General features: G+C 37.0%; 1 protein-coding gene across 6 annotated transcripts in view; it reads right to left on the reverse strand.

Annotated features, from left to right (window-relative positions):
* Window positions 1–26,266, reverse strand: part of SPEN (spen family transcriptional repressor) — a 93,936-nt gene that overhangs the window by 43,415 nt on the left and 24,255 nt on the right. For 4 of the 6 annotated variants that reach the window (XM_012534029.3, XM_033433027.2, XM_033433026.2 and 1 more), the window contains exons 2-3: window positions 14,258–14,578; window positions 10,676–11,152 (exon numbers count right to left, since the gene is read on the reverse strand). In XM_012534029.3, the coding sequence (XP_012389483.1) occupies window positions 10,676–11,152; window positions 14,258–14,457 (677 nt within the window). In that variant the 5' untranslated portion in view covers window positions 14,458–14,578. The other 2 variants (XM_033433030.2, XM_033433029.2) reach the window with 2 other exon arrangements.

Raw genomic sequence — 26,266 nt, forward strand, 5'->3', positions numbered from 1 at the left:
AGCCAAAAATAAATAAAATTTTAAAAAATATAAAAAGTAAATAAAAAAGGGGCTTCCCTGGTGGCGCAGTGGTTGAGAGTCCGCCTGCCGATGCAGGGGACGCGGGTTCGTGCCCCGGTCTGGGAAGATCCCACATGCCACGGAGTGGCTGGGCCCGTGAGCCATGGCCACTGAGGCTGCGCGTCCGGAGCCTGTGCTCCACAACGGGAGAGGCCACAACAGTGAGAGGCCCGCATACAGCAAAAAATAAATAAAAGTATACAGTAGTTTTTAGTATATTTATGGAATTATGCAATCATCACCATAATGTAACTTTGGTACATCTGCATTGCCCCAGAAAGAAACCTCATACCTATTAGCAGCACTCTCCATTCTCTTCCATCCTCAGCCTTGGTAACCACTAATCTACTTTCTGTCTCTGTAATTACCTATTCTGGACATTCTACATAAAGAGAATCATATGATTCGTACCATCTTCTTTCACTAAGCATTTTTTTGAGGTTCATCCATGTTATAGTGTGGATCAGTACTGGTGCACAGACTAGCCAAATTTCAAGCGCTCAACAGCCACATGTGGCTAGTGGATACAGTACTGGACAACCTAGTTCTAGAACCAGAAAGCTCCCCAATAAACAAGCATATCAGCCTTAAATAAGAGACCATGTTAGGAACCTCCCTGGTGGTCCAGTGGTTAGGATTCCAAGCTCCCAATGCAGGGGGCCCAGGTTCGATCCCTGGTTGGGGAAATAAGATCCCACATACCGCAACTAAGCTCAGGTGCCACAACTACTGAGCTCATGTGCCACAACTAGAGAGCCCTCATGCCACAACTACTGAGCCCGTGCACTCTGGAGCCCATGCATCACAACTAGAGAGAAGCCCACAAGCCACAATGAAAGATCCCATGTGCCGCAACTAAGACCCAACGCAGCCAAATAAATAAATAATAAATTAATTAATTAAATTAAAAAGAGTGTAACTCAGATTCTTAGGAAAAACCAACTCTGTTTTGCAAAGTTAATTTTAAAATATATTTCACTATCTTGTCTACCTGGAAAGAGGAAGTTCATTCATCCTACAAAGTAGACTTTTAGGAAGACATTCCACAGAAATGACTTTATACAATTTGTAGCAGCAGGAAACCCTAACAGCATTTAGATTAAGTAATGACTAATAATTTAAGTAAATAAATTATCAGAGGGTGCTCTTTCCATTTTCTCATAGGAGAAGCAATCACAAAACTATCCTTTAGGGCTTCCCTGGTGGCGCAGTGGTCGAGAGTCCGCCTGCCGATGCGGGGGACACAGGTTCGTGCCCTGGTCTGGGAAGATCCCACATGCCGCGGAGCGGCTGGGCCCGTGAGCCATGGCCGCTGAGGCCGCGCATCCGGAGCCTGTGCTCTACAACGGGAGAGGCCATGGCAGTGAGAGGCCCACGTACTGCAAAAAAAAACACAAAAAAACCCACCTACCCTTTATAGATAAAGGCAAGCACTTAGGTTGTAGTCTAAGACACAGATTTTTTAAAAAAAATTAAGGAGAGGGTGTGGGTAATGAAATCTTGGCTAATTCTGAGCTTCAGAAAATGCTAATGTTTATTTTAAAATGAGAACACCACATTTTCCTTTAGTTCTGTGCATGGATGATCCCTTTGTTCAGGGCAGGGTAAAATTATACCATGACTTCTGAGAATTACCATAGAAGGCCTCCAAGTGAAAACAACCCAAAAAGGATAAAAGAGAATAACAAGGTCTCTGAAACTGCTCTGAGCAAACTTTCGCTGTAAGTAAAAAAGACTAACAGAGGTTTCAATGTCATTCCAAAAGTTTAATACATAAGCAAGGTTATAGGAACTTACATTTTCTATATAGCCCTGGCGCTGATAAAGACAAAAATAAATGTACCCCTTTATTTGTGGCTTTAATATTTCTTAGTGACTTCCGAGTGTTCTCTGATCAGGAATTAGGCCACGTTTAACTCCCTTGTCAAAGAGGAAAGCTGACAGAGAGGCTATGCACAAAGCAGTCATGACACTAAAAATATGCCAATTTAAGCATTTTTTAAAGAGTTTGCTTCTAAATCAAATACAATCTAGCATAGCATTTTTAATTTTAAAGTTTGTTGTTTAGGACTTTAATGTGAATTACTTTTTGTTAATTTTTAAGGCAACATTTTAAAAATTTACTTCAAGGTTAAATTAAAACTCACAAGATACCAAGTCACAAGTTTACCCCAGAAACCTATTTTCATTCCTTCCACCTAACAATCAATCAAACCAAAATAAACTCCAGCACAACCCCAGCGGAAAGAATGAAAAGGGGCATGGGAGAGAGTTCTTTACTGGAAACAGACTAACAACTAAAAGCAAGTTCCTGGGGAACTTTGGTAATTAATTAATTTTTTGGTAATAAATTCTTTAATACTAAACGCAGACCATGCTGTGATGTACCCAAGCAGCAGCATGACAGAAGCTGTTTTTCAAGCCTTAGTTTCTAAGGGGCATAAGACAGAAAGTTACAGTTAAAGCAAGGGAGTAATAAGGGAAAGATGCACTGAAAATAGTAGCATTCACACCAGCTTCCCAGCCTTCGGCTCCTCAATCCTTTATTTGAAGTGCCTCCTTCCCATGAACAAACCCAGGTTAACTGGCACCCACTTCACAGCCTCTACTCCCCTAAGCAGCCGGTCACAGTGCGCAAGCCCCACTCCCTGGGCTGAGGGCCAGGCAAAAACTCTGGCAAAATAAGGAAGCCTCTGGGAGGTGGCAAGCAGCCAACTCAAACTGGATGATTCCAGTTTAGTCTGGTTTCAGTCACAAACAAGCAGTTCCTAGCTTTCCCCACCATATTCAGAGGCACTGGCTGCTCAGGCTGCGCACAATGAACTCTCCTCATTTATTCTCAGATCTAAGCCTACCTCATTCTCATTTCCCTAGCAGCAGAGGCTCGAAATGAAAGCAAGGTTCCCAGTACAGCAAATATGGGTCAGTCCCGCACTTGTTTCTGAAGCCAACTGCCCATTCCGCACAGAATGCTAAAACTGGCAACAACTACACCTCTCAAAAGCCTTACTGAAATGCTGTACTTGACAAAAAAGGAAAACCAGAAAGGAACTAGTCTGATTTATAAATCTCTATAATGAAAGTTAAGCCCACCAGAGCAATTAGAAAGCAAACACTTCCATTTTCCATATTTAGCACAAAAAAAGGCTTGGCTGGCTAACATGACCCCAAAAGGCAGAAGTGTGTAGCTTACTGCCCAGTAACAAACTATACAGTAGCCTACAAAGGAATGTTGTTTCCAAAATATGGGCTCTTCATTTTGCCTGCCACTGATGAGAATGGAAAAGAATACTACCAATAAAATAAAAATAAAAATAGGGACTTCCCTGGAGGTCCAGTGGTTAAGACTCACGCTTCCAATGCAGGGGGCACGGGTTCGATCCCCGGTCGGGGAGCTAAGATCCCACATGCCGTGCGGTGCAGCCAAATAAATAAATAAAAATAAAAATTTATGTATACATTAATATATATGGGGGGTGTATTTCTCTTCAAAGCACACACGGCTAAACAGAAATTATCTACTATTCATTATTATAGATAAGATCACCTCTGATGATAAAACTTCAGACAAATGTGTTTTTATGAGTAAGCACTGCAATGATCACCAAAAAAGCCACTAATTATTAACTCCTTTAACAACTTTAAGAAACTGACTCTTACTTCATATATGTATTTGTTAAAACTGGTGCCATATCTGACAGGTTCTAGCACGTAATATATATCATAACAAATTATACAGCCAGGTAATAAAATGAGCATTCCTTCCCCCAATCAACATTCTAAATAAGCAGACTTTAAGAGAAATGGAAAGTACACTGTCACTATCACTCTGATACATGCATTGCAACCTTATCCAATAACCACTGGGAACTACATTTTCAGCTTCATCCATGTTCTTCCACAAAGCTTCAGAATGACAGCAATTTTGAAAATTTTTCTATATGAATTTGAAAGGAGGTCCTCTCTCATAAACTAAATGAACTGCAAAACTTCCTCATGAAATCAGACAAAAGGATATTTGAATAAAATTCCCCCTCTAAGAAATCTAAAACATCTAGATCAGGACTTCCCTGGTGGCGCAGTGGTTAAGAATCCTCCTGCCAATGCAGGGGACACGGGTTCGATCCCTGGTCGGGGAAGATCCCACAAGCCGCGGAGCAACTAAACCCGTGCACCACAACTACTGAGCCCACACGCCACAACTACTGAAACCCGCACACCCTAGAGCCCGTGCTCTGCAACAAGAGAAGCCACTGCAATGAGAGGCTGCGCACCACAATGAAGAGCAGCCCCTGCTCACCGCAACTAGAGAAAGCCTGCCCGCAGCAACAAAGACCCAATGCAGCCAAAAATAAATAAAAATAAAACGTCTAGATCATTCACAAAATGATTAGTAGAATTGGTCTTTGTTAAAAACGAAAAAGATTAGGGACTGTCGTCGTGTTAATCCTTATTTAGTTAAAAGGGTCACATTCCCTTTTAACTTTTAACTGTTGTAAAAATCCAGAATTTGGTCAATATTCTAATTACTATTTAACTATAATTCAGGTAAAATATTCTTATATTGTCTAACAGAAAAAAATTAATACGGTTATAGACAACATTTGATATATTTAATTTATTTATTTATTTATTTTTGCAGTGTGCGGGCCTCTCACTGTTGTGGCCTCTCCCGTTGCGGAGCACAGGCTCCAGACACGCAGGCTCAGCGGCCATGGCTCACGGGCCTAACTGCTCCGCGGCATGTGGGATCTTCCCGGACCGGGGCACGAACCCGTGTCCCCTGCATCGACAGGCAGTCCCTCAACCACTGCGCCACCAGGGAAGCCCTGATATATTTTACTCAAAACATATAAAATATACAAACAAGTTCTACAAATAATACCAGCAATAAGAAATACTTTTCATTTCCCTTTCAATAAAAAGTAATTGTCTAATGCAAAGCTAATATACTGGACAAGAGACGGGCATAAAGCATGCCGTTATCTTAATACGGCATCAGAGTTGAAAAGTCTGATTGCCTGCAGGTCTATAGGCTTTTCTTATTACATTAAACAAACACCACAAAGACTATTTCACATGCTAGTTTTCCTGTCCTGGAACTGATACTGTATGTGTGTCTTTTTCTCCCACTTCCTGTCTCCAAGCTTCTTCCTTATATATTCCAACTTATGAACCCAGGCCCTGGGCAGTGAAAGCATGGAGTCCTAACCACTGGACCACCAGGGAACTCCCTACATACAGTTTTTAAACCAACTTATTTCAATTCTTAAAATCTACTTAAGAAGAAAGCTTGCTCTAAAATTCTGATTTTTTCAAACAGGTAAACTAAGCACAATTTAAGGCCACAGGGCTTACTGAAAGCCACAGAGACAAGAGACAATGAGATGTCACCCACTACAGTTATTTTCATGTAGTTTTTCTGTGCTTACTCCTACTACATTTATTTTAAGCGTTTCCAACTAAATGCCTATTTCTGTGATTAGAAAGAATGAAAGTCTATAGTTACTTGACATATTCTTCTTTAGACAAACCAAAAGGATTCAGAGGAACAAAAAGAAAAGGCTGACAAGACACCTCCAAAATTTTTAAGGGGGCAGAAGATGGGGTTGCCTTTGATAAAACTGTAAAGATGCACCTAGCCATAGACGCCCAGGTTAATTTAATTACATGTTAACTCTTAATTAGACATATGTAGATTTTGTTTTGGATTAGCCACAGCCAATGTTTAATCCAAACTGGCTCTATTTTTGGGACTCCATACAACCAGCTATTTTATTTCATAAATTTGGTGCAAAAAATAAGCAATATATGTTAAACAAATAGATGGCTGAATATAAACTCAAAAGTTAACTTTAGGACTTCCCAGACGATCCAGTGGTTAAGACTCCGCACTTCCAATGTAGTGGGCGCAGGTTCGATATCCCTGGTCGGGGAGCTAAGATGCCACATAACTCACAGCAGGGCCCCCCCCCCTCCAAAAAAAAGTTAACTTTATCTAAACTGAAAGAAGATTTAGGGAAGTAATCTACTGAGGGGGAAGGGATAAAATAAGAAAAGGTTTTGGATTATCCAAATCTCAACTCCCTCCCATTACTTTTTCATCCATTTCCCCTCATTCATTCTGTAAACCTTTACAGGATATAGAATCAAGGGCTAACTGCAGCTCCAAAGGAGCCAGGACCCCTTTTCAGCAATCTGGTGAAGTCTATGGACTCCTTTTCAGAATAATGTTTCTAAATGCATAAAATAAAATAAATAGGAATTAAATGGAAACAAATTATACTGACAGTTATTAAAATGTTTTAAATTTTTGTGATATAGTAATGTCTTTATTAACATTAAATAACAATACCTAACACTGAGTTTAATAACTATTTCCCAGTCATGATTAATATAAGCCCAATTTTGAGATCTCTGCAACTATAATAATCATAAATTACCTGTGTATTTATACTGAGAACAAAGTCAGTCATACTGCTAATCTACTTTCATATAATGGGAGGCAATGCTTAATTCACTTTCAGGTTAGTGAAAAGATGTAATTTTTTCCCCCGCATCTAAATTCAGGGACCAAAAAAATAATAATAATAAAATTTAAAAAGGGAATTCCATGGCAGTCCAGTGGTTAGGACTCCGCACTCTCACTGCTGAGGGTCTGCGTTCAATACCTGGTCAGGGAACTAAGATCCCACCACAAGCTGCGCAGCACAGACGGAAAAAAAAAAGGTTCAGGGACCCTGAGCCAGCCTAATCATCTTTGGCTGTGATCAAAGTAAACAACGGAGGGCTTCCCTGGTGGCGCAGTGGTTGAGAGTCCGCCTGCCGATGCAGGGGACACGGGTTTGTGCCCTGGTCCGGGAAGATCCCACATGCCGCGGAGCGGCTGGGCCCGTGAGCCATGGCCGCTGAGCCAGCGCTCCTCAACAGGAGAGGCCACAACAGAGAGAGGCCCGCGTACCGCAAAAAAAAAAAAAAAAAAAAAAAAGTAAACAATGGAGAAACAAATCTCAATTAAAATTACTTTAAGATAGTAGGAAAGGATATTATGAACTAATTTAATTTCAATAAATTCTTCAACTCCTGTAGCCTGAATTAAAACAAATTCTTAACAACATGATAGAAAAAAAGAACTGATAGGGAACTACAGAAATAAAATACGTTCAACTTCAATCAAGGACTTAAAATAAATGCTTCTGTGGAATTTATGTATTTAAATTTTTATGTTGAAAAGCAAAGGGACTCCCTAAATGACCAAGGCAGAGAAAGAAAACAGACATACAGCAGCACAGGGCTGCACACAGGAAAGTGTGTAACATTAAGCCCCCCTCCTCCCCCGAACTTCTCACCAGCTAAATACTGTGAATAGTCTGGCAGAAACATTAAGTGTATCATTTATAAGGACTTCACAACTAGACTCTCATCAATCCCACATTTAGTCATTTGAAATGCACTGCTAGGAATCTGTTCACCAAAGCTGTAACAATTAAGGGGGATGGAGGATGATTAATTTCCCAGTCATACAGACAGAATAGAAACTTGTTTTTATAGATAAAACAAGCTATATTTTGTCTACTATTACATGTTGCTTTTAAACATTTTTAAGGACTTGGAATGTCACCATTTCACAATCAAGTTTTAGAGATTACAAAAAAGAACTTAGTTCTTCCAAAGGGCATTAAACATTCTGAGTTGACATAACACCTCAAAATAGTACATTCTAAAATCAATATAATTATAGAGGAACAGAGGACATCTGATGAAAGGGGGGATGAACCCAGGGATAATGGATATACTCTGAACACCAAAGGATTTTATTTCTCTGTACTTGCTTCAATCACAATATAATGACCAAATCTTTTAACTATTTACATCAATTTTGCTTTTACCTTCCTATTAGCTAAGAATTGTATCTAAGTATTTCAACTATTTGAACACATACTCAGAGAAGGGCAATAAAAACACTTGGTTGGCTCTGCAATGTGCACAAAGGAAGACCTGGCCCTGTTCTTACAGGATGACACCAAAAGGCCCATCATTTGGTCATATCTTCAAAAAAAATTGATGCTGTTTTTCATAAATCAACATAATCTGATTCTTAATACAATGTCCCTTCCGCTCTTCCCAAGTTAGGCACTCTCATTGTCCAAGTTTGTCTTCTCCGAAATACTGGAAGAGTCTCCTAACTGGAATCTCTGTCTTTCCTATTCTAAGTCCCCAGATGCCTTCCTAAAGCAGATCTCAACAAGATATTTCCCTTCTCAATCCTTCAACGGCTCATCTCTGCATAAAGAAAAAAACCCAAAAACATTAGCGTGGTTAAGTCATACTAAATTATTTGCTGTTCTCAAAACATTCTTCCACCCACTCGTATCTCTTCAAGTTGTTCCTTCTGCTCACAATGTTCCCTGTCTAGCCTAAAATTCGTCTCTTCTTGTTGAAGAGAAGAATACATATCCTTCACAGCCCTAAATCATAAAAACTGCCAGCCCTAAGTATGGATCAGGCAGCTGACAGAAGAGAAAATATCCTCTACGGTTGTAATTTAGTCCCCATGTAGATTTTCCAAGCTCATCCTGCCTTTGTGGCAGTTATCTTTCTAAATGTAAATATTCAGAAGCATATAACTGTTTCTTTTGATTATGTAAACAGGGAATTATCTCCATCAAATTCATCAGATCACCTCTGGGTTCAAGCTTCTGAGCCCACAATGCCAAGGGCCAGATCTCAAACCACTGTAACTCCCACCAAAGTACAATGCCATCCTGAAAGCCGTGAATTATGTTTCACCTCTAACTTCTATACTTCCACAGTTGGTTGACTTCTCAAAAAGGTTTGATCCAGTGGAATGCAGTGACATTCCTTTAATGAGGTAGGTTTGGGGAAAATGACTAAAAACTTGAGTAACTTAGACAATTCTACGTAGAAGAAAGTGAATCATGACAAGATTTTATAATCAGTTTATAGAATTCAAATGAATACTGTCAATCATTTAACTCAATAATATACCAAATGAAATCAAAAGTTAAGGGTTTTACCCATGTCACAGAGCTGCAAAGCTGAAGCCAGAAACTAACTCTCCTGACTTCCTAAACTAAGTGCTTGTTTCATTATAATATGCTACATCTTCTAGAATGTTTGAATTATATCTAGATAGAGATATAAAATGTTTCCATTTATTATTTTGAATTTGAAAATTTAGGAGGCCTAAAAGGAGCCATTTATCAATTCCATGATCATTTACTTTCCTTAAATTAATTCTAAACAGGCAATACTAAAGGAAAAATAATCTGGGCATTTTTAATCAGGTTGAAGAATCTGTATCTTGCAAATTTAAAACACACACCACCTGGGACTTCCCTGGTGATCCAGTGGTTAAGAATCGGCCTTGCAATGCAGGGGATGATGGTTGGATCCCTGGTCGGGGAACTAGGATCCCACATGCCTCAGGGCAACTAAGCCCTCACATGCCCCAGCTACTGAGCCTGCGCGCTCTGGAGTCCTCGCAACACAACTAGAGAGAAGCCAGCACGCCGCAACGAAAGATCCCACGTGCCGAAACTATGACCCGACGCAGACAAAAAATAATAAATAAATAAATAATATACACACCACCTAAATTTAAAACTAGAATATCTGAGATTAACAGACTGAATAACAATCACTAGAAATGGGAAATACTCAAAAGACTATCAACATGTGAAGTACTGAATAGCAGTAATAATTATAGCTAGCAGTTATTAAAGGTTGTATTTATTTAACATATATGGGTATCAAGCTAAGCACTTTACATATTTCTTCATTTTAATATTCAAAATAACTTTATGAAGCATGTTTCTTATAAAAGATGAGAAAGCTGAGTCCTAGAGAGCTTAAGTAACTTGTCCAAAGATTGTAAAAGTAGTATACTGTCTACCTTGATCTATTATTTTTCAAAACCCATATACCTAACTTCTAAGCTGTTTCTTGTTAAGATTATTTTCAATTTATTATTTTCATCTTTGGAATAAAACTCCTTTGTAAAAAAAATTCCCAACTAATGAAATGAGCTTACTCAGCCTTAGTGAACAGCAAAGTTACAACCTGAATTTAAAGAAAGCTTTCCTACTTGAGCTTATAAATTGACTACCATCTTGATGTTAAAATTAGTTAAAATATACATAAGTTAATTTATACATTGATAATAAGTATGTCAACAATATATTTCACCAATACATCTTTACCCAAACAGCGCTTTTACAAATTTTCAACCAAATAATAGAAATAGTATTATATACCTAAGAAATTAAGAACTTTTAAAAGTTCATTACGTGGCACAAGATTTGTTTCATACAAGTAACGTTACTACTTTTCTTCCTTTTTGGCAATTTTAATGTTGAGCAACTGGAGAATGAAACAGTATTTGCAAATCATCATTTAGCTTTAAGTACTTGGGAGAATGGTTAATTCAATGGCCACAATGCTAATCAAAGTTTCTTCATTCATTATATACATGATCCAAGATTACTTTCTTTTAAAAATATTACTATACTAAAAATCAGTACCACTGAAAGTAGCAAATTTGTAACAATTTATTCAACAGCTCATCTGTTACAACAAAAGGCTGTTAACCTACCTGTCACTGCTGGTACTACTGCTGCTGCTGATTGAATCACTACTGGAGGATCTACTCCTAGAGCCGCTGCCGCTAGGGGACCTTGCGGGTCTAGACGCTTGGCTAGCCAGCCTCTGAGGAGACTGATTTCTAGACTGGGATGAATGTGGTGAGCGACTCCTGCTGTGCTGGTAATTCCGCTCTGGCCTTCTGCCTCGTACCTCCCGGGTAATATCATCCCTGTAGATATCCCTGTGTACCACACTGGGCAGTGTAAACTGCTCCCGAGCCCTAGGTTCGTATCGGGGATCATGAGCATCAAAACGGTTTGGACTTCGACTCCGAGAAGTATAATAGAGCCCATGTTGTAAAGTCCGCTCGCGAGGATCTCTATAGTAATCCTGATCGTAATGTCTTGTCCGATCAAATCCTCCCGTCCCCCGTTCATGGTGTCCATAGGCACTATGTTCATAAGCACGCTCCCTGTTATCTGAAGCCCTGCATTTAGGAGGGGGGGAAAAATATTTAATCAATCAGAAAGGGGAAAGCAAAACTAAAAGCAAGTCATGCAAACATTCACTTGAGCATTGTCTTTGTCTTTGCAACTGGTCATTTTCTAAACAGCATTAACCTACTTAGTAAGCAAACACTAATAGCTTAACATTTTACTTGACTCCAAAACTTATTTTCACAGCTGAGAAATCACTGTTGTAACTGTATATTGGACTTTCATGACTAGTGTTCTGCAAGTCAGTTGTTCTTTTTATTAGGGATTTTCTGGCTTATAAACAGAAATATACATATGCCATCTCCTTTTTATTTTAAATTTAATGGAACAAGAAGAGACTTTCATTTTAATATGAAAGTTTTCTATACTTTCATCTGATTAAAATATATACCAAACTTTATTTACTTTGCAAGTGTATTTCAGGCAAAATTTCCATGATAGATTTCTCACACAGACATGAAAGCCCCATTGCAATGCATGCCCATGTCCCAGAAATAGGAGGGCATTTTCAAAGAAGTACAGAAAAAAATGTTAAGTGTAACTTTTTCTTATTAACTTTCAACTTCTTGGGTAATTATAAAAATTACTAAATTATGTAAATTGTTGTGCCCAAACAATCACATTTAATAAAAAAATGGAATTTTAAAAAGAAAATCAAACCAAAAAACCACTTGGGATATAAAAATATTGGGCTGCCACATGCTATTCTATGATGAACTTAACTAATTAAAGAATAATGGTTATTTTATCTTCTTGTGCTATCAAATTCCACATAATTTTTAAAATGCCTATTCCATGATTCAATGTGTTAATGTATTACTTAATGGTTACAGGAAATATATTCTCTTAGGGTTCAGCTATATTCAAATTGCCTCTGATGAAATAAGTCAACTTGGGAAACCGTTAAGATACGCTAAAAACTGCTATTAGCAATGGTTTAACTTTAAAAAATCTTCCTGTAGGGCATGAATACTTGTCAATCGAAGAGTACAAAAACTGTTGCATGTACAATTACACACATGCAATTACGTATTAATATTAAAAACCGATTCCAATCCTACAAAGAAATCTTAAGTTCTCTACTTAAGAGAGTTCCTAAAAGACAATTTCACTTGAATCTCAAACATGAGGTTGAGTCTCTTCTCAACCTCACCTTTGGGTCTATCTTCTATCAAAAGTGATTAAGGAATTATGAAAGACATAGAAGAATTAGAATCTCTCCAATAAGGAATATGTGGCAAAATCTTACAACTAATACTATGTCCCCAATACGTGCTTAGATTCCAAATCTCTCCACTAACCTTCATTTTCACCCACCATTTCACTTAGCAACCATACCTTCTCCTAGGCTGTTTTTTCTTTTTACTGCTATTATTAAAAGCAACTGGCATGGCAAAAATTCAGTATTATCTTTCCTACTTAAATATATTAAATGACTTTCTCCTTTTTTATTCACTATTTCTGGAATTTGAATAGATATTTCAACTTCTAACAAACAAGAGGTGTTCCTTTGAGACAAGAGAAAATTTCATAAATAATTCCATTAGTACCCTATCAAATGTTAATCAGTAAGAGCTGTTATTAATGATATAACAGAAGCAACAGGCAATAGTTCTAGGAGAATTACTGCTACAGCTGATATTTTATAAATATGCAAAGTTCTTAACCATTAGGAAGATATAGAAGGCAGGCACAAGAGCTAGCAGAGCTGAAATCTAATAGCTATTCTTTGATTCATCTATTAGTACTAAATGATTCTAGAGTTAGTGGGAAAAAAAGAAAGTTTGACTTGGGTTAGGAGAGGGGCTAATATACACAGGTCAGGACATACCAACCTTTTCCAAGTGTGGAAACACGACCTATAATCCCAATTAAATCTAGGGAGAGAATTGTGAACATAACTTCCCCAATTTTGGCCCCTCTTATGGGGGTAATCCACCTTCTTAATGGGTAAGGGTGTCAAATGATATTTAGATGAACCACAAGGAAAAAAAAAATCTTAATGACCAGACAAAATAATTCCACTGGAAGCAAGCAGTCCCAGACAAACTGTAACTCTCAAACCCCCAGACTTCTTTCTTGAGATAGCAGAAAATTATAAATTGATCCACATTCACAAAAATGTCCAGCCCTAAGTATGAATCAGGCAGCTGACAGAAGAGGAAATATCCTCTACAATTCCACCAAATGAGGAAGGCACAGTTGCTCGCCAACAGTTCACCTTTGTAGCCATCCAGCACAGTCAATTTTGATTGCTGTATCCACAACTGATCGTCACCATATGTTCAAAGCTAAAGTACCTTTAATTGGACAGCAACTTGCTTAAGAAACAAGATAGTAATCCTCTTCTCCTGGGCTAATGGAATCTTGACTGCACGACATCCCATACATTCCAGCAAACAGAAAAGAATGGCTATATTCCAGGATTTAGGAACGTCCATCATCTCAATTTTTCCCCATTCCATCAAGGAGTATAATTCCAACATGGAAACTGTGTAGATCCAAAATGGAAAAATGAAGCACTGCCTTCACTCTTCTTCATCCAAGTACACATTTCCAGGTTAAAGTATTGTTTGTAGAATCCAAGAGGTTGAATCATATGGTCTGCTAGGTTTTTTGGTGACAATCCAATTCGTTTGTACACTTTGTGTAGTGAAAACTGAGAAGCAGATATCAAATTCTAAAAGAATCTGTAGGCTCTAATATTCCAGAAATATTCCATATAGTACAACCACAAAATCTGTAGCCAAGTAGCTCCATCAGGTAGAAGGAATATATCCAAGGAAAGACTTAACATTATCCAAGAGAAGGAATAATTAATTCTAGAAGACAGGTAACTCCAAAAATGATGCTGCAATATAAAATCTTCCACCACTTTATATCTCAGGAGTAGATATCCAACCAGCTGCAGGAAATATCCTCTATGATTCCATAAGATACCAGCCACTGGGATAGAAATCACTTCCGTTTCCAACCCAAAATAGGAAACATTGAGAATGCCCAAAACTTTAAATCCATCTGGGGCCCCTAAATACGAGTTTCTGTTTCACCATATCAAATACAAAATACCTGCCTACAGAAACCTTGGAACTTACCCATCAAGTCTCCGCTCATAACGTCCTTCTCGTGCATGAAGTGATGGTGGGGGGCCATAAGCAGGCCCTCCACCACCTCCTCTGAACCCAGAAACCTCTCTACTACGAGATGCTATGGAAACTGTATCATCCAATCCCCGAGCAGCGCTCGGAATGGTGCCTGGTTCATTATAATCCGTGCGTAGGTCTCTATCTCCCATTTTGTTGACTGAGTTGTGAGCCTTCTGTGCACTTTTGATGTCCACAAAATCCACAAAGGCAGCCACTCCTCCTTCAGAACCCCTCTTGGGGAGAATTTTGACACTTTCCACACGGCCATATCTGAAAAAAAATAAAGTCAACGTTATTGTTGCATAGTAATAATTTTCCAAAAATAGTTTTAAAAACTGTTTGTTATTTTTAAACAATTTACATTATGCATGTATGGGGGAGGGGTTGCGAGTTAATTTAAAATGGCTTTTAAACTCACATTTTTCTTTTTTGAGGCAAATATTTACAAACATTTTTACCACATTATTTTATTGCTCTAACTTTTTAAATATAGTATTTACTATAAACTGCCTTTTACCTTCCTGGAACACTTAGCTGAAATGACTCTCAGAAGTTTTTAGGCATTTTTACATTCTAAAAAAGGATATTATACCTAAGATAATCAAAGTAACTTACCAATCTTAAGAGATTTTCATTAAAGTAAAAACTGTAGCTAAAAATGGCTATTTTACAGATCTCATTTTAATTTAATTCATTAAGTGAAAATGATCTTAGTGAAAAAATGAGATGACTTCAAACACTCCTTACTGGAAGGCAAAATAAATTCAAATATTTTGTGCATTTGCAAGTGTGTCTAGTTTTTAATGTAATCTTTTGCCATTTAGTTCTCTTTTCCAGGGGATTAAAAGAAAAAGTGTTAAAATTTATAATTTATGTATAATTGTTATTTATATAAATTAATAAATCAGAAAATCTTTTGACAGACTCTTATGTATACTTATAATTTGGCATTTTAGAAAGAAGGGCACAGCACTTTTAAATATAGCACTCTTACATGCTGACAATCCAAGATCATAATTTTTTTCTTTTTTTTTAAAATTTATGGCTGCATTGGGTCTTCGCTGTTGTGCACAGCCTTTCTCTAGTTGTGGTGAATGGAGGCTACTATTTGCTGCAGTGCATGGGCTTCTCATTGTAGTGGCTTCTCTTGCTCTGGAGCATAAGCTCTAGGCACACAGGCTTCAGTAGTTGTGGCACACAGGCTCAGTAGTTGTGGCACACGGGCTTAGTTGCTCCGCGGCATGTGGGATCTTCCCGGACCAGGGCTCGAACCCGTGCCCCCTGCATGGGCAGGCGGATTCTTAACCACTGTGCCACCAGGGAAGTCCCCAATATCATAATTTTACACTTCCCCTGAAGAAGCTGACAACATTATCAGAAAGCCGAACTTTCCTTTTACATCCTCCAGTATGATTTAAGTTATTACCTCTCAGAAGGGAAACATAATCCTAAAATGCAGTTTCATCATGCCACTGAACTAGATGTAATGAAATTACTTGGCGTAAATTAACTGATGAAAGGATCTCTTAAATTCGGGGGAAAAATAGAAACTGAAATAGTTCTTTCCATACAAACATTAAAAAAAATACTTTCCAATGTATCTGACAAAGGACTTGTATCTAGAATATAAGAAATCTTACAACTCAACCCATTTTTTAAAAATAGGGAAGATGGGCTTCCCTGGTGGCTCAGTGGTTAATAATCTGCCGGCCAATGCAGGGGGCACGGGTTCGAGCCCTGATCTGGGAAGATCCCACATGCCTCGGAGCGGCAGCTGCTGAGTCTGCGCTCTGGAACGTGTGAGCCACAAGTACTGAGACCCACGTGCCTAGAGCCCGTGCTCCGTGACAGGAGAATCAACCGCAATAAGAAGCCTGTGCACCGCAGCAAAGAGTGGCCCGCGCTCGCCACAGCTGAAGAAAGCCCACACGCAGCAGCGAGGACCCAACATAGATAGATAGATAGATAGATAGATAGATAGATAGATAGATAGGTAGATAGATAGATTTGTAAAAAAAATAAAAATAAAAAATAGGGAAAACACTTCACCAAAGAAGAAATACAGGTGGCAGATAAGCACAGAAAGAGATGCTCAAAATCAGTAGGCATAGGGAAATACAAATCAAAACCACAATAAAATACCACTTCACACCCACTAGGATTGCTATTAGAAAAGAGAACAGAACAGAACAAAACACGTATTGGCAAGGATATGGAGAAATTTGAAACTTCTGCATAGCTGGTGGAACTGTAAAATGGCGCAGCCACTGTGGAAAGTGGCATTTTTCTCCAAAAGTTAAGCACAGAATTACCATATGACCCAGCAATTCCATTCCTAGGTATATACCCAAGAGAACTGAAAACTGGGGCTCAAAAAGATACATTACACGAATGTTCACTGCATCATTATTCACAAAAACCAAAAGATGGAAACAACCCGACTGTCCATCAATGGATGAATGGATAAACAAAATGTGGCATATACAAACAATGGAATATTATACTAAAACATAAAAAGAAATGAAGTTTCGATACACACTACAACATGGATAAACCTTGAAAACATCATACTAAATGAAATAAGCCAGACACAAAAGGACAATTAGTTTATGATTCCACTTACATGAAGAATCTGGAATAGACAAATTCATGGAGACAGAAAGTAGAACAGAAGTTAACAGGGACTGGGGAGACACAGAGTTTTTGTGTGGGATGAAAAAAATTCTAGAAATAGATAGTGCCGATGGTTACATAACATTGTGAATGCACTTTTTTTTTGGCCACGCCAAGCAGCTTGTAGGATCTTAGTTCCCCGACCAGGGATCAAACCTGGGCCCCGGCAGTGAAAGCGCCGAGTTCTAACCGCTGGACTGCCAGAGAATTCCCTGTGAATGCACTTAATACCACTGAATTGTACACTTAAAAATGGTTAAGATAATAAATTTTGTATATTTTAACACACACACACAACTTATCACTAAGCCCAAGACTACATAGGTTTTTCTATTAGAAAGAAGAAAAAAAGAGGGAAGCATCAGCCAATTCCCCATCAAAAAAGTCAGTTAGCCGAAGTGTAAACAGGGAAAACAAATATTTAAGCTTAAATTCTTAATAACAAAGAGCTAAATGCAATACTGAAAAGAAGAACCAAATACTTAATGCATAGATTATGCATGCAGAAGAAAGTCAAATGGCCCTCCGTCTTCAAAAGGGTGGGCTCACGGTTCCCATAATTTTTACATAAGGAGAGTACACTCTGGAAACAAAATACGAATTTATCTCCAAATTTAACATAAGAGAACTTTATCAGGTATTACATTACTCTTCTATACTAAAAAAAAAAACCTGTTAACTCTTCACAGCCATGAGAACTCAGCTGGTAAATGTAAATGTGATGTCCTGATTTTATCTACTCTTTCCAAAACAACACAGTTCCTATAGTATTCAAGTATTCCTTAAGTATTCAAACGAAACATTTACTGACATCTACTAATTAAAAAAGAAAAAAGAGCAAAAATAATAAAACCACAGTTAAATAGTATTTCTTTTTTTTAAACATAGAGCCTTAGTTACAGGTTTTCAGAGAACCTATGGAATAGTCTCCAGTAATATGCACAAAATATTTTCTTAAATTACATAGTCAAAGGTTGTAGTAATAAGTTAACTCATTTGTAATCTTTAAAGAATCAAGAAAACCTTTTTTTTTTAAAATAAGAACATAAAATTAAGAAAGTGTGCTTGATTGCTACAAGCTGCAGTATATAACAATCTAATGGGTTTGTCTTCAAAAACAATCAAAAAACAACATTAAATTGGTTTCTGTTTGGTCAAAAATATTCACCATCAAAAAATATTAAACTGATCAACATACACTATAATTCTTCTACGTTTTTAAGAGAGAATTTTAAAATAACCCAAAACAATGCCAGATTTGCTGAGATGTTTGGTCTTTCAACATGTGACTATTTATACAGTCAAATTTATAGTCCTTAGCATCTCCTTGAAGAATATAATTGCAGTGTATTAATGGCCTCACATTTTACATTTGAGAGCATCATGATATACTCTAATGTTTTTCCTCCACTATGAGAAAAGAGTAGGGTTCTAATCCTGAATCAATTATTTTTAATTTTATGGTTCTTAACAGGCACTGTTGTAGGCACTTGATGCATATCAGGGAATAAAACAAAGATCCCTAGTCTCATGGAATTGATTTATTTACAATTTTCAGCTCCTTGATATGTGAAGATTCCTCCTATTCTAAACTTTTCCTCAACTCTACAAGAAACTTACTTTGTTAATTTCCAAAGCAACACTAAATACATAAAGCTAAAGATCATTAGTATGCTAAAACCCAATGAATTCTCTCAATACCCTTTCTTTCTAAAAGTTACTACATTTATCTTTTATTAGCTGGTTTATCAATAAGAATGCAATTATTAATTTTAATCCTACCTTTTTTTGCAACTGACCCTACTAATAATAAGCAATAACAAAGAATAGCCACAATTCGTTTTCACACAAGTCCTCCTACTACAGAAAACAATCCTCCCCAAGTCATTCTTGAAACATTTACCTGTTATTCAGGATAGACTTACAGAATTGTAATGAGGAGAATATCTGCCTCTTTGAAGAGGCATGCAATTAACCTAAAACACCCATTCATCTAAAACCCAATACATCATTTTCCAAAGATTACATATTTTATCAAACTATCAATTCTTTGCGTATTGCCCACTTTTCCACCCTTCCACACCATCATGGCTAAGCTGTTCCTTATTCAAAAGAAAACGATCAATAAGTATGAATAGACAGAAAGCGAAAAGCAAATGAGCATGCTGTAAGGGATAAAAAGGCCTAAGAGATGAGTATTACAGTCTGGTTGGGTGACCTATAATAGTACAAACAATAAATGTTTATGTTTACTTATTATTATTATTTTTACCATATGCGGGCCTCTCACTGCCGTGGCCCCTCCCGCCGCGGAGCACAGGCTCCGGACGTGCAGGCTCAGCGGCCACGGCCCACGGGCCCAGCCGCTCCGCGGCATGTGGGATCTTCCCGGACCAGGGCACGAACCCGCGTCCCCTGCATCGCCAGGCGGACTCTCAACCACTGCGCCACCAGGGAAGCTCACTTATTTTTTATATTATGAAAATATTCAAAAGCATTCCTCTTCCAAACTCAGACAGTTGGGTCATAAATATACCCATTACAACCAGCAAATTATCTGCAATAATGCAGTAACATCAACACTTATTTATATAACCCTTTCATAGTAAAAAATTTTTATGAAGTAATTACTAATTTATAAATCAACCACTTGATCCTATATTTAAACCAAAAGACTGGTTTCCCCTCTGTGTTAGACCTTTATTTTATTTTCTATACCAGTGACTACAAATACTTCAAGAATGCCAAAAGGCAGAATTTCCTAGAAACTTAAATAATGCATCATAACAGCATTTAAATTGGAGCTGGACACATTTTTCCTACATAATCACAGATCAAATTTTTAAAATTTTTTATTGTGATAAAATATAACATAAAATTAGCTATTTTAACCATTTTTAAGTGTACAATCCCAATCTTTTCAAATTAATCACGGCTATTTCTTGTCATCAACATAGTAGAGGTAGACATTAAAGCTACCTCATTCACAATTACTGATATCACCCATACTTCAAACCATTAAATGTAGTAAGTAGCTCAGAATCATATACTCAGATGGCAAAACTCCTGCAATCTGGACATAACCAAGTAAGATAGTAATATTTTTAATATGTCATATGTCTCATTATATCAGTTAAAATAAGTTAAAATCCAAAAGAAGAACTTGGTTTAACAATTATCTAGAATGACAAAGATAAATTTAAATTGTTAGCATGACAATGATAAATTACAAGTTAACAGTTTTACTCTATCCAAAGACAATGATCAAAAATTGATATAAACCCAGAAAATAGAAAATATTTGCAAATTATTTATCTGATAGGAGCTCTTACAACTCAACAATGAAAAAAAAATAATGCAATTTAAAAATAGGCAAAGGATATAGACAATTTCTCTAAAAATATATACAAACAGCCAATAGCCAATAAACACACAAAAATTTGCTTAACGATATTAGACTTTAGGAAAATAAAAACCAAAACCACAATGAGATACCACTTCACACAAAATAGGATGGCTAGAATATTGATAAAAACGACAGACAATAACAAGTATAAGGAGAAATCTAAACCCTAATAAATTGCTGGTGAGATCGTAAAATGGTACAGCCACTTTGGAATTCAATTTGGCAGTTCCTCAAAATGTTAAACTTAGAATTACCGTATAAGCCAGCAATTCTACTCCTGGGTATGAACTGAAAAGAGAAGTCCACATAAAAACACATACAGGAATGTTCACAGTATCATTATTCATAATAGCCAAAAAAATGGAAACAAACCAATTGTTCAACTGCTGAGTGGAATTGTTAAAATGTGGTACATGTCCATACAATGGAATGTCATTTGGCAATAAAAAGGAATGAAGTTCTTATACATGCTACAACATGGATGAACCTCGAGAACACTATAAGGGAAAGAAGCCAATCACATATTTTATGATTCCATATATATGTGAAAGGTCCAAAATAGGCAAATACACAGAAATAGAAAATAGATTAGTGGATTCCAGGAGCTGGGGAGAAGGAAGAATGGGGAATGACTGCTAATGGATATGGGGGTTTCATTCTGGAGTGATGGAAATGTTCTGAAATTAGTGGTGATGGCTGCATAACTCTGCAAATATACTAAAAACAACTGTACACTTTTCAAAGGAAAAATTTTATGCCATGCGAATTATATCTCGTTAAAACTATTATTAAAAGAAAAAAGACAAAAAATAGTACCTGTCACTGTCTTTTATATTTATTTATTTGGCTGCACTGGGTCTTAGTTGTGGCATGCGGGATCTTTAGTTGCAGCATGTGGATCTAGTTCCCTGACCAGGGACTGAACCTGGGGCCCCTGCACTGGGAGCACAGAGCCTTAGCCACTGGACCATCAGGGAAGTCCCTGTCACCGTCTTTTAATACAACAGATTTTACATATCCTTTAGTCACAAGTGTCTGCGTTATCTCAATACAAATCAACTGCCTGCCATGTTTCCTGTAAATGGGCACATTTAAGGAAGACATTTTCTATTTCAAGCATGCCTGCCTGGGAAGATAAGTAACCCATTAGATGACAGCCAAAACCTATCTTCACTTCATAGAGATACAGAATTCTTTCAGGAAATCTACTGTGAAATAAATTTATGTATAAAAGATTTTAAAATTATTCTTAAATAATTAATATATTTCCCTTTAATCACTTTATCTTTGGAGTAAGTACAAATGATTACTAAAGATGAAAAAAACAGACTCAGAATCCCTAAAGCCAGCAAAGCGCAGTCAAACACAGGACCCCTAGCCTCATTTTAGAAAAAGTTAAAATCCTAAAATGTTTCTCTACTTGGAGGAATGGGGGAGAGGTGGGAAAAGAAGGGCGGGGGGAGAATGATTTGTAATATTTTGCTGATTTGTGTTCTCTCTCTGCCAAAAATAAATAAATAAATAAATAAATAAATAAATAAATTAATAAATTAATAAATATATATATATATATATATTAGTTTGTTGTAGTCTGGGAAAGACTCTCAGCCTGAGATAAAATCCCTATGTCATAAAAGAAAAGACCATATAAATTAAACCGCATAAAAATTACAGCTCCTAAATAGCAAAATACAGTCAAAAAACAAATGGGGAAAAATACTTGCACATGAGAAATAAGTGATTTCCTAAATATAAAAATTCTTCCAAATCAAGGGAGACAGAGGTCCAAACAAAACACAGGCAAAATACCCAAATAGGAAAATTTTTTTTTTAATATTTATTTTATTTATTTGGTTGCGTCGTGTCTTAGTTGCAGCAGGCTGGCTCCTTAGTTGTGGCATGCGAACTCTTACTTGAGGCATGCATGTGGGATCTAGTTCCCGGACCAAGGATCGAACCCAGGCCCCCTGCATTGGGAGCACGGAGTCTTAACCACTGCGCTACCAGGGAAGTTCCAGGAAATTCTTTAAAAATACACCCATACACACAAAATGGTAAACAAAACAAACACACTCAAAAAAGCTGCTCAATTTCCACTCAAAATTTCAAAAATCCAAATTAAAAAAAAAATGCCATGCAACACAAAGACCTAAATTTTAATAATACCTAGATATTAGCTAGAGTCTAAGAAAATAGATACTTTCATAACACCGTCTGCAGGAGTATAAATTAGAGAAACCTCTTAGGAAGACAATTTGATAGACTGTTTAGTAAGCAACACTGCTTATAACAGTTAAAAAAAAAAAAAAGAAAGAAAGAAAAAAAAAAGAAGAAGAAAAAAAAAGGAACGCACCATTCCACTTTCTCTATGAATTTGACTGCTCCAGGAAGATAATGTAAGTAGACTCATACAATATTTGTCCTTTTGTAACAGCCTTATTTCACTTAGCATAAAGTCTTCAAGGTTCATCCATGTTGAAGCATGTGTCAGAATTTCCTCTCCTAACATAATACTGTAAATCAACAATACTTCAATTTTAAAAAGAAGAATTTCCTTCCTTTCTAAGGCTGAATAATACTCCGTGATACGTATTTTGTTGTCACACATTCTGTTTATCCTTCCATGGGTCATGAACACTTAGATTGCTTCTATCTTTTGGCTATTGTAAATGCTTCTATGAACATAATACATTACTTTTTTAAGATGAGAAACGATTTATTGACTCTAATTAGAAAAGGTTTAAGAAAACTTGAAGACTGAAGATAAGCTTAATTCAACCAACAAAACTATAGTCAGCTGTTTATCAAATCCATGGTTAGTGCCTAGATTCCTGTACATGAAAACTTGATGACTACAACTCTCGGGAAAAGGCAATGTTTTCAGTAAAGCTTTCAATGACAAAATTCTTCAGAACTATTAACGGCACCATTACTTCAGTGAAAAAAATACGTATATGCATTATTTTGCACCAATCTAATGGTGCAAAATAACTATTTACTAACTAAAATTAATTGTTAACAAAAAGAGAGTGCGCAACTGATATGTAAACCTCTGAAAGATTATCCAATTATAAGGAGAAAACAATCCCAAAGATTCTATGATCTTTAGACGTTACTGGCTACATAAAATAGGAAGCCTGAATCTTTTAGACAATCTTAGAAAGAATTCATAAGGTACTTCTTCAGAGAATAGGAGGGAGGAGTTTACACTCTAAAAGTCAAAATATATAGTGCAGGGGACTTCTCTGGCAGTCCAGCAGTTAAGACTCTACATTCCCAATGCAGAGGGCCTGAGTTCGATCCCTGGTCAGGGAACTAGATCCCGCATGCCGCAACTAAAAGATCCCACATGCCGCAACTAAAGATCCCACACGCCGCAAAATCCCACGTGCCATAAGACCAGGTGTAGCCAAATAAATAAATATTAAAATATATATATATATATATATATATATATACACACACACACACACACAATGCAGGAATACAGACAATGATGGTGGCCACTAAGTTAACTTTTGGACATTTCTTCTCACAATAATTAATGAACAACTTCATAAATGTGTCTGATTTACATAGTACTGAGAAAAGCTCAAGTACAATTGTAAAGAGAATGCAAATGACCATGATTAACCATTTCTTAAAGTAATGGCAGTAAATAAAACAGTTAGATGAAGAAAAAAAGGAGCAAGGCAAGTTGATCAAAAGGGGAAGGCTGGAGAAAACAAAGTTGAAGTAGCAGAAGCCAAGAAACTAACAAAAATCCACATCAAGAGTCCGGGGTGTAAATACAAAGGACTCTTTGAAAATGTGCTTCCTACCTGGCTTAATAGGACTATTACAGTACAACTGCTGAGAAGGAAATTAACTTCTAACCTATGGCTTACTTCTTAGTAAAATAACAGTTTAAAAAAAGACTTTCAGAAATTTATAAATTCCCTCTAATATTTCACTTGATTAGACTTCTATCCTTATTTCACAATATATGGTTACTTAGAACAGAATCAGGACAAATGTGATCTTTTTGTAATATACATAAATTCCATATTCTTTTTATCACCACTGCATTTCTGTAAATCTTTAAAGACTACCAATACTTCCAGATTAAGGAAATGGGTCTTCTTTATCACTCTTTAATCTTAAAAGGTCTTTGGGTTTTTCTACTCACTTCCAATGGTTTATAAACGTTTAAATAATCATGCTTCCCAATAAAAACTCTGCATGAAATTAAGCCTATTAAATTAAGAAATAAGTCACCAGTCTCTATGCCAATCATTCTTGAAACCTGTTAAATATGCAAACTTCTCCAGTCAACACTTTAGTCATTAATTATAATCTCTAGAACTAAAAAGCTTTTCTTTACAAGCAAAACCTTTATACAAATTTCCAATAAGATCAACACAAAGGAAATCAAATGTCATAACCTTGTGAGACCCCAAGCTGTGACTAAAGTTCCCTTTATACATCTACTTTTAGAGCGGCACAGCAAACTTGCTGAAAAGGAATAATATGTGTCAAAAACCACCGTGGAAAGGGCTACTTCATAAAAAAAAAAAACACAGAAAGGTATAAGTGACAAGAAAAACTACAGTATATCATTATACACCTTAGATTAGTATAACAAAGCACAGACACCATTTTTTTAAATTAACTGCAATATAATTTAAAACTATTTGAAACGTTACAAATCCCACTTAAGTCTGAACCCAAGAAAGCCTATTTTTGATTGATGAGCATAGCTGGTTAGGAGATGATTTATCTGAAAGGAACTGGTACACCAATGTTTTGTATGACGGCTACACAGTATTTCTAGATATTAAGCTCTTTTATAATCCAACTAATCATCAAAATATACTTTTTAAAAATCTTCACAGCATTCCAGTGACCTTTATACACTATGGAGAATGGCTAGAATAAGATTTTCTTTTCTTTTTTTTTGCATGAGAGAGCTTTTAATATTATACTTATTCATCTCTCACTTTAGATTTTCAGTTATCAATGGAAACACCATTTGTATCAAAAGCTGACACAGGAGAGTCACGTATAGATTTTCACTGACCCCATAGAGATGTTACATGTCCCATTTTACACCTTGTTTTGTCATTTAATATTTTTCCATGCCAATAAAGACCCTTTGCCAGTTCTAACACGGTGTGCCCTAGAACAAGATTTTCTAAACTAAAAAGACCTTAGAAATCTTTTTTTTTTTTTTTTTTGGCTGCATTGGGTCTTTGTTGCTGTGCGCGGGTTTTCTCTAGTTGCAGTGAGCGGAAGCTACTCTTCATTGCGGTGCTCGGGCTTCTCATTGCGGTGGCTTCTCTTGTTGCGAAGCTCTAGGCACATGGGTTTCAGTAGCTGCAGCACGGGGGCTCAGCAGTTGCAGCACGTGGGCCCTAGAGTACAGGCTCAGTAGTTGTGGTGCACGAGCTTAGTTGCTCTGCGGCATGTGGGATCTTCCCAGACCAGGTATCAAACCCGTGTCCCCTGCACAGGCAGGCGGATTCTTAACCGCTGCACCACCAGGGAAGTCCCCTTATAAATCTTATAATCCGACCCATTCAATTCATGGGAGAAAATAAATGTACCTACTTTATATAATAAATGTGTTACTGGGAACTTCCCTGGTAGTCCAGTGGGTAAAACTCCGCGCTCCCAATGCAGGGACCCCATGTTCAATCCCTCATCAGGGAACTAGATTCCACATGCATGCCACAACTAAAGAGTTTGCATGCTGCAACTAAGAGTCCACATGCTGCAAAAAAGATCCCACGTGCCACAACGAAGATCCCGAGTGCAACAATGAAGATCCAGCACAGCCAAAATAAATATTTAAATAAATAAACAAATAAATGTTTTACTGAAGAGTTAAGGTGTCTTAT

This window comes from Orcinus orca, chromosome 1 (assembly GCF_937001465.1).
Source record: "Orcinus orca chromosome 1, mOrcOrc1.1, whole genome shotgun sequence".
Classification (NCBI taxonomy): Eukaryota; Metazoa; Chordata; class Mammalia; order Artiodactyla; family Delphinidae; genus Orcinus; species Orcinus orca.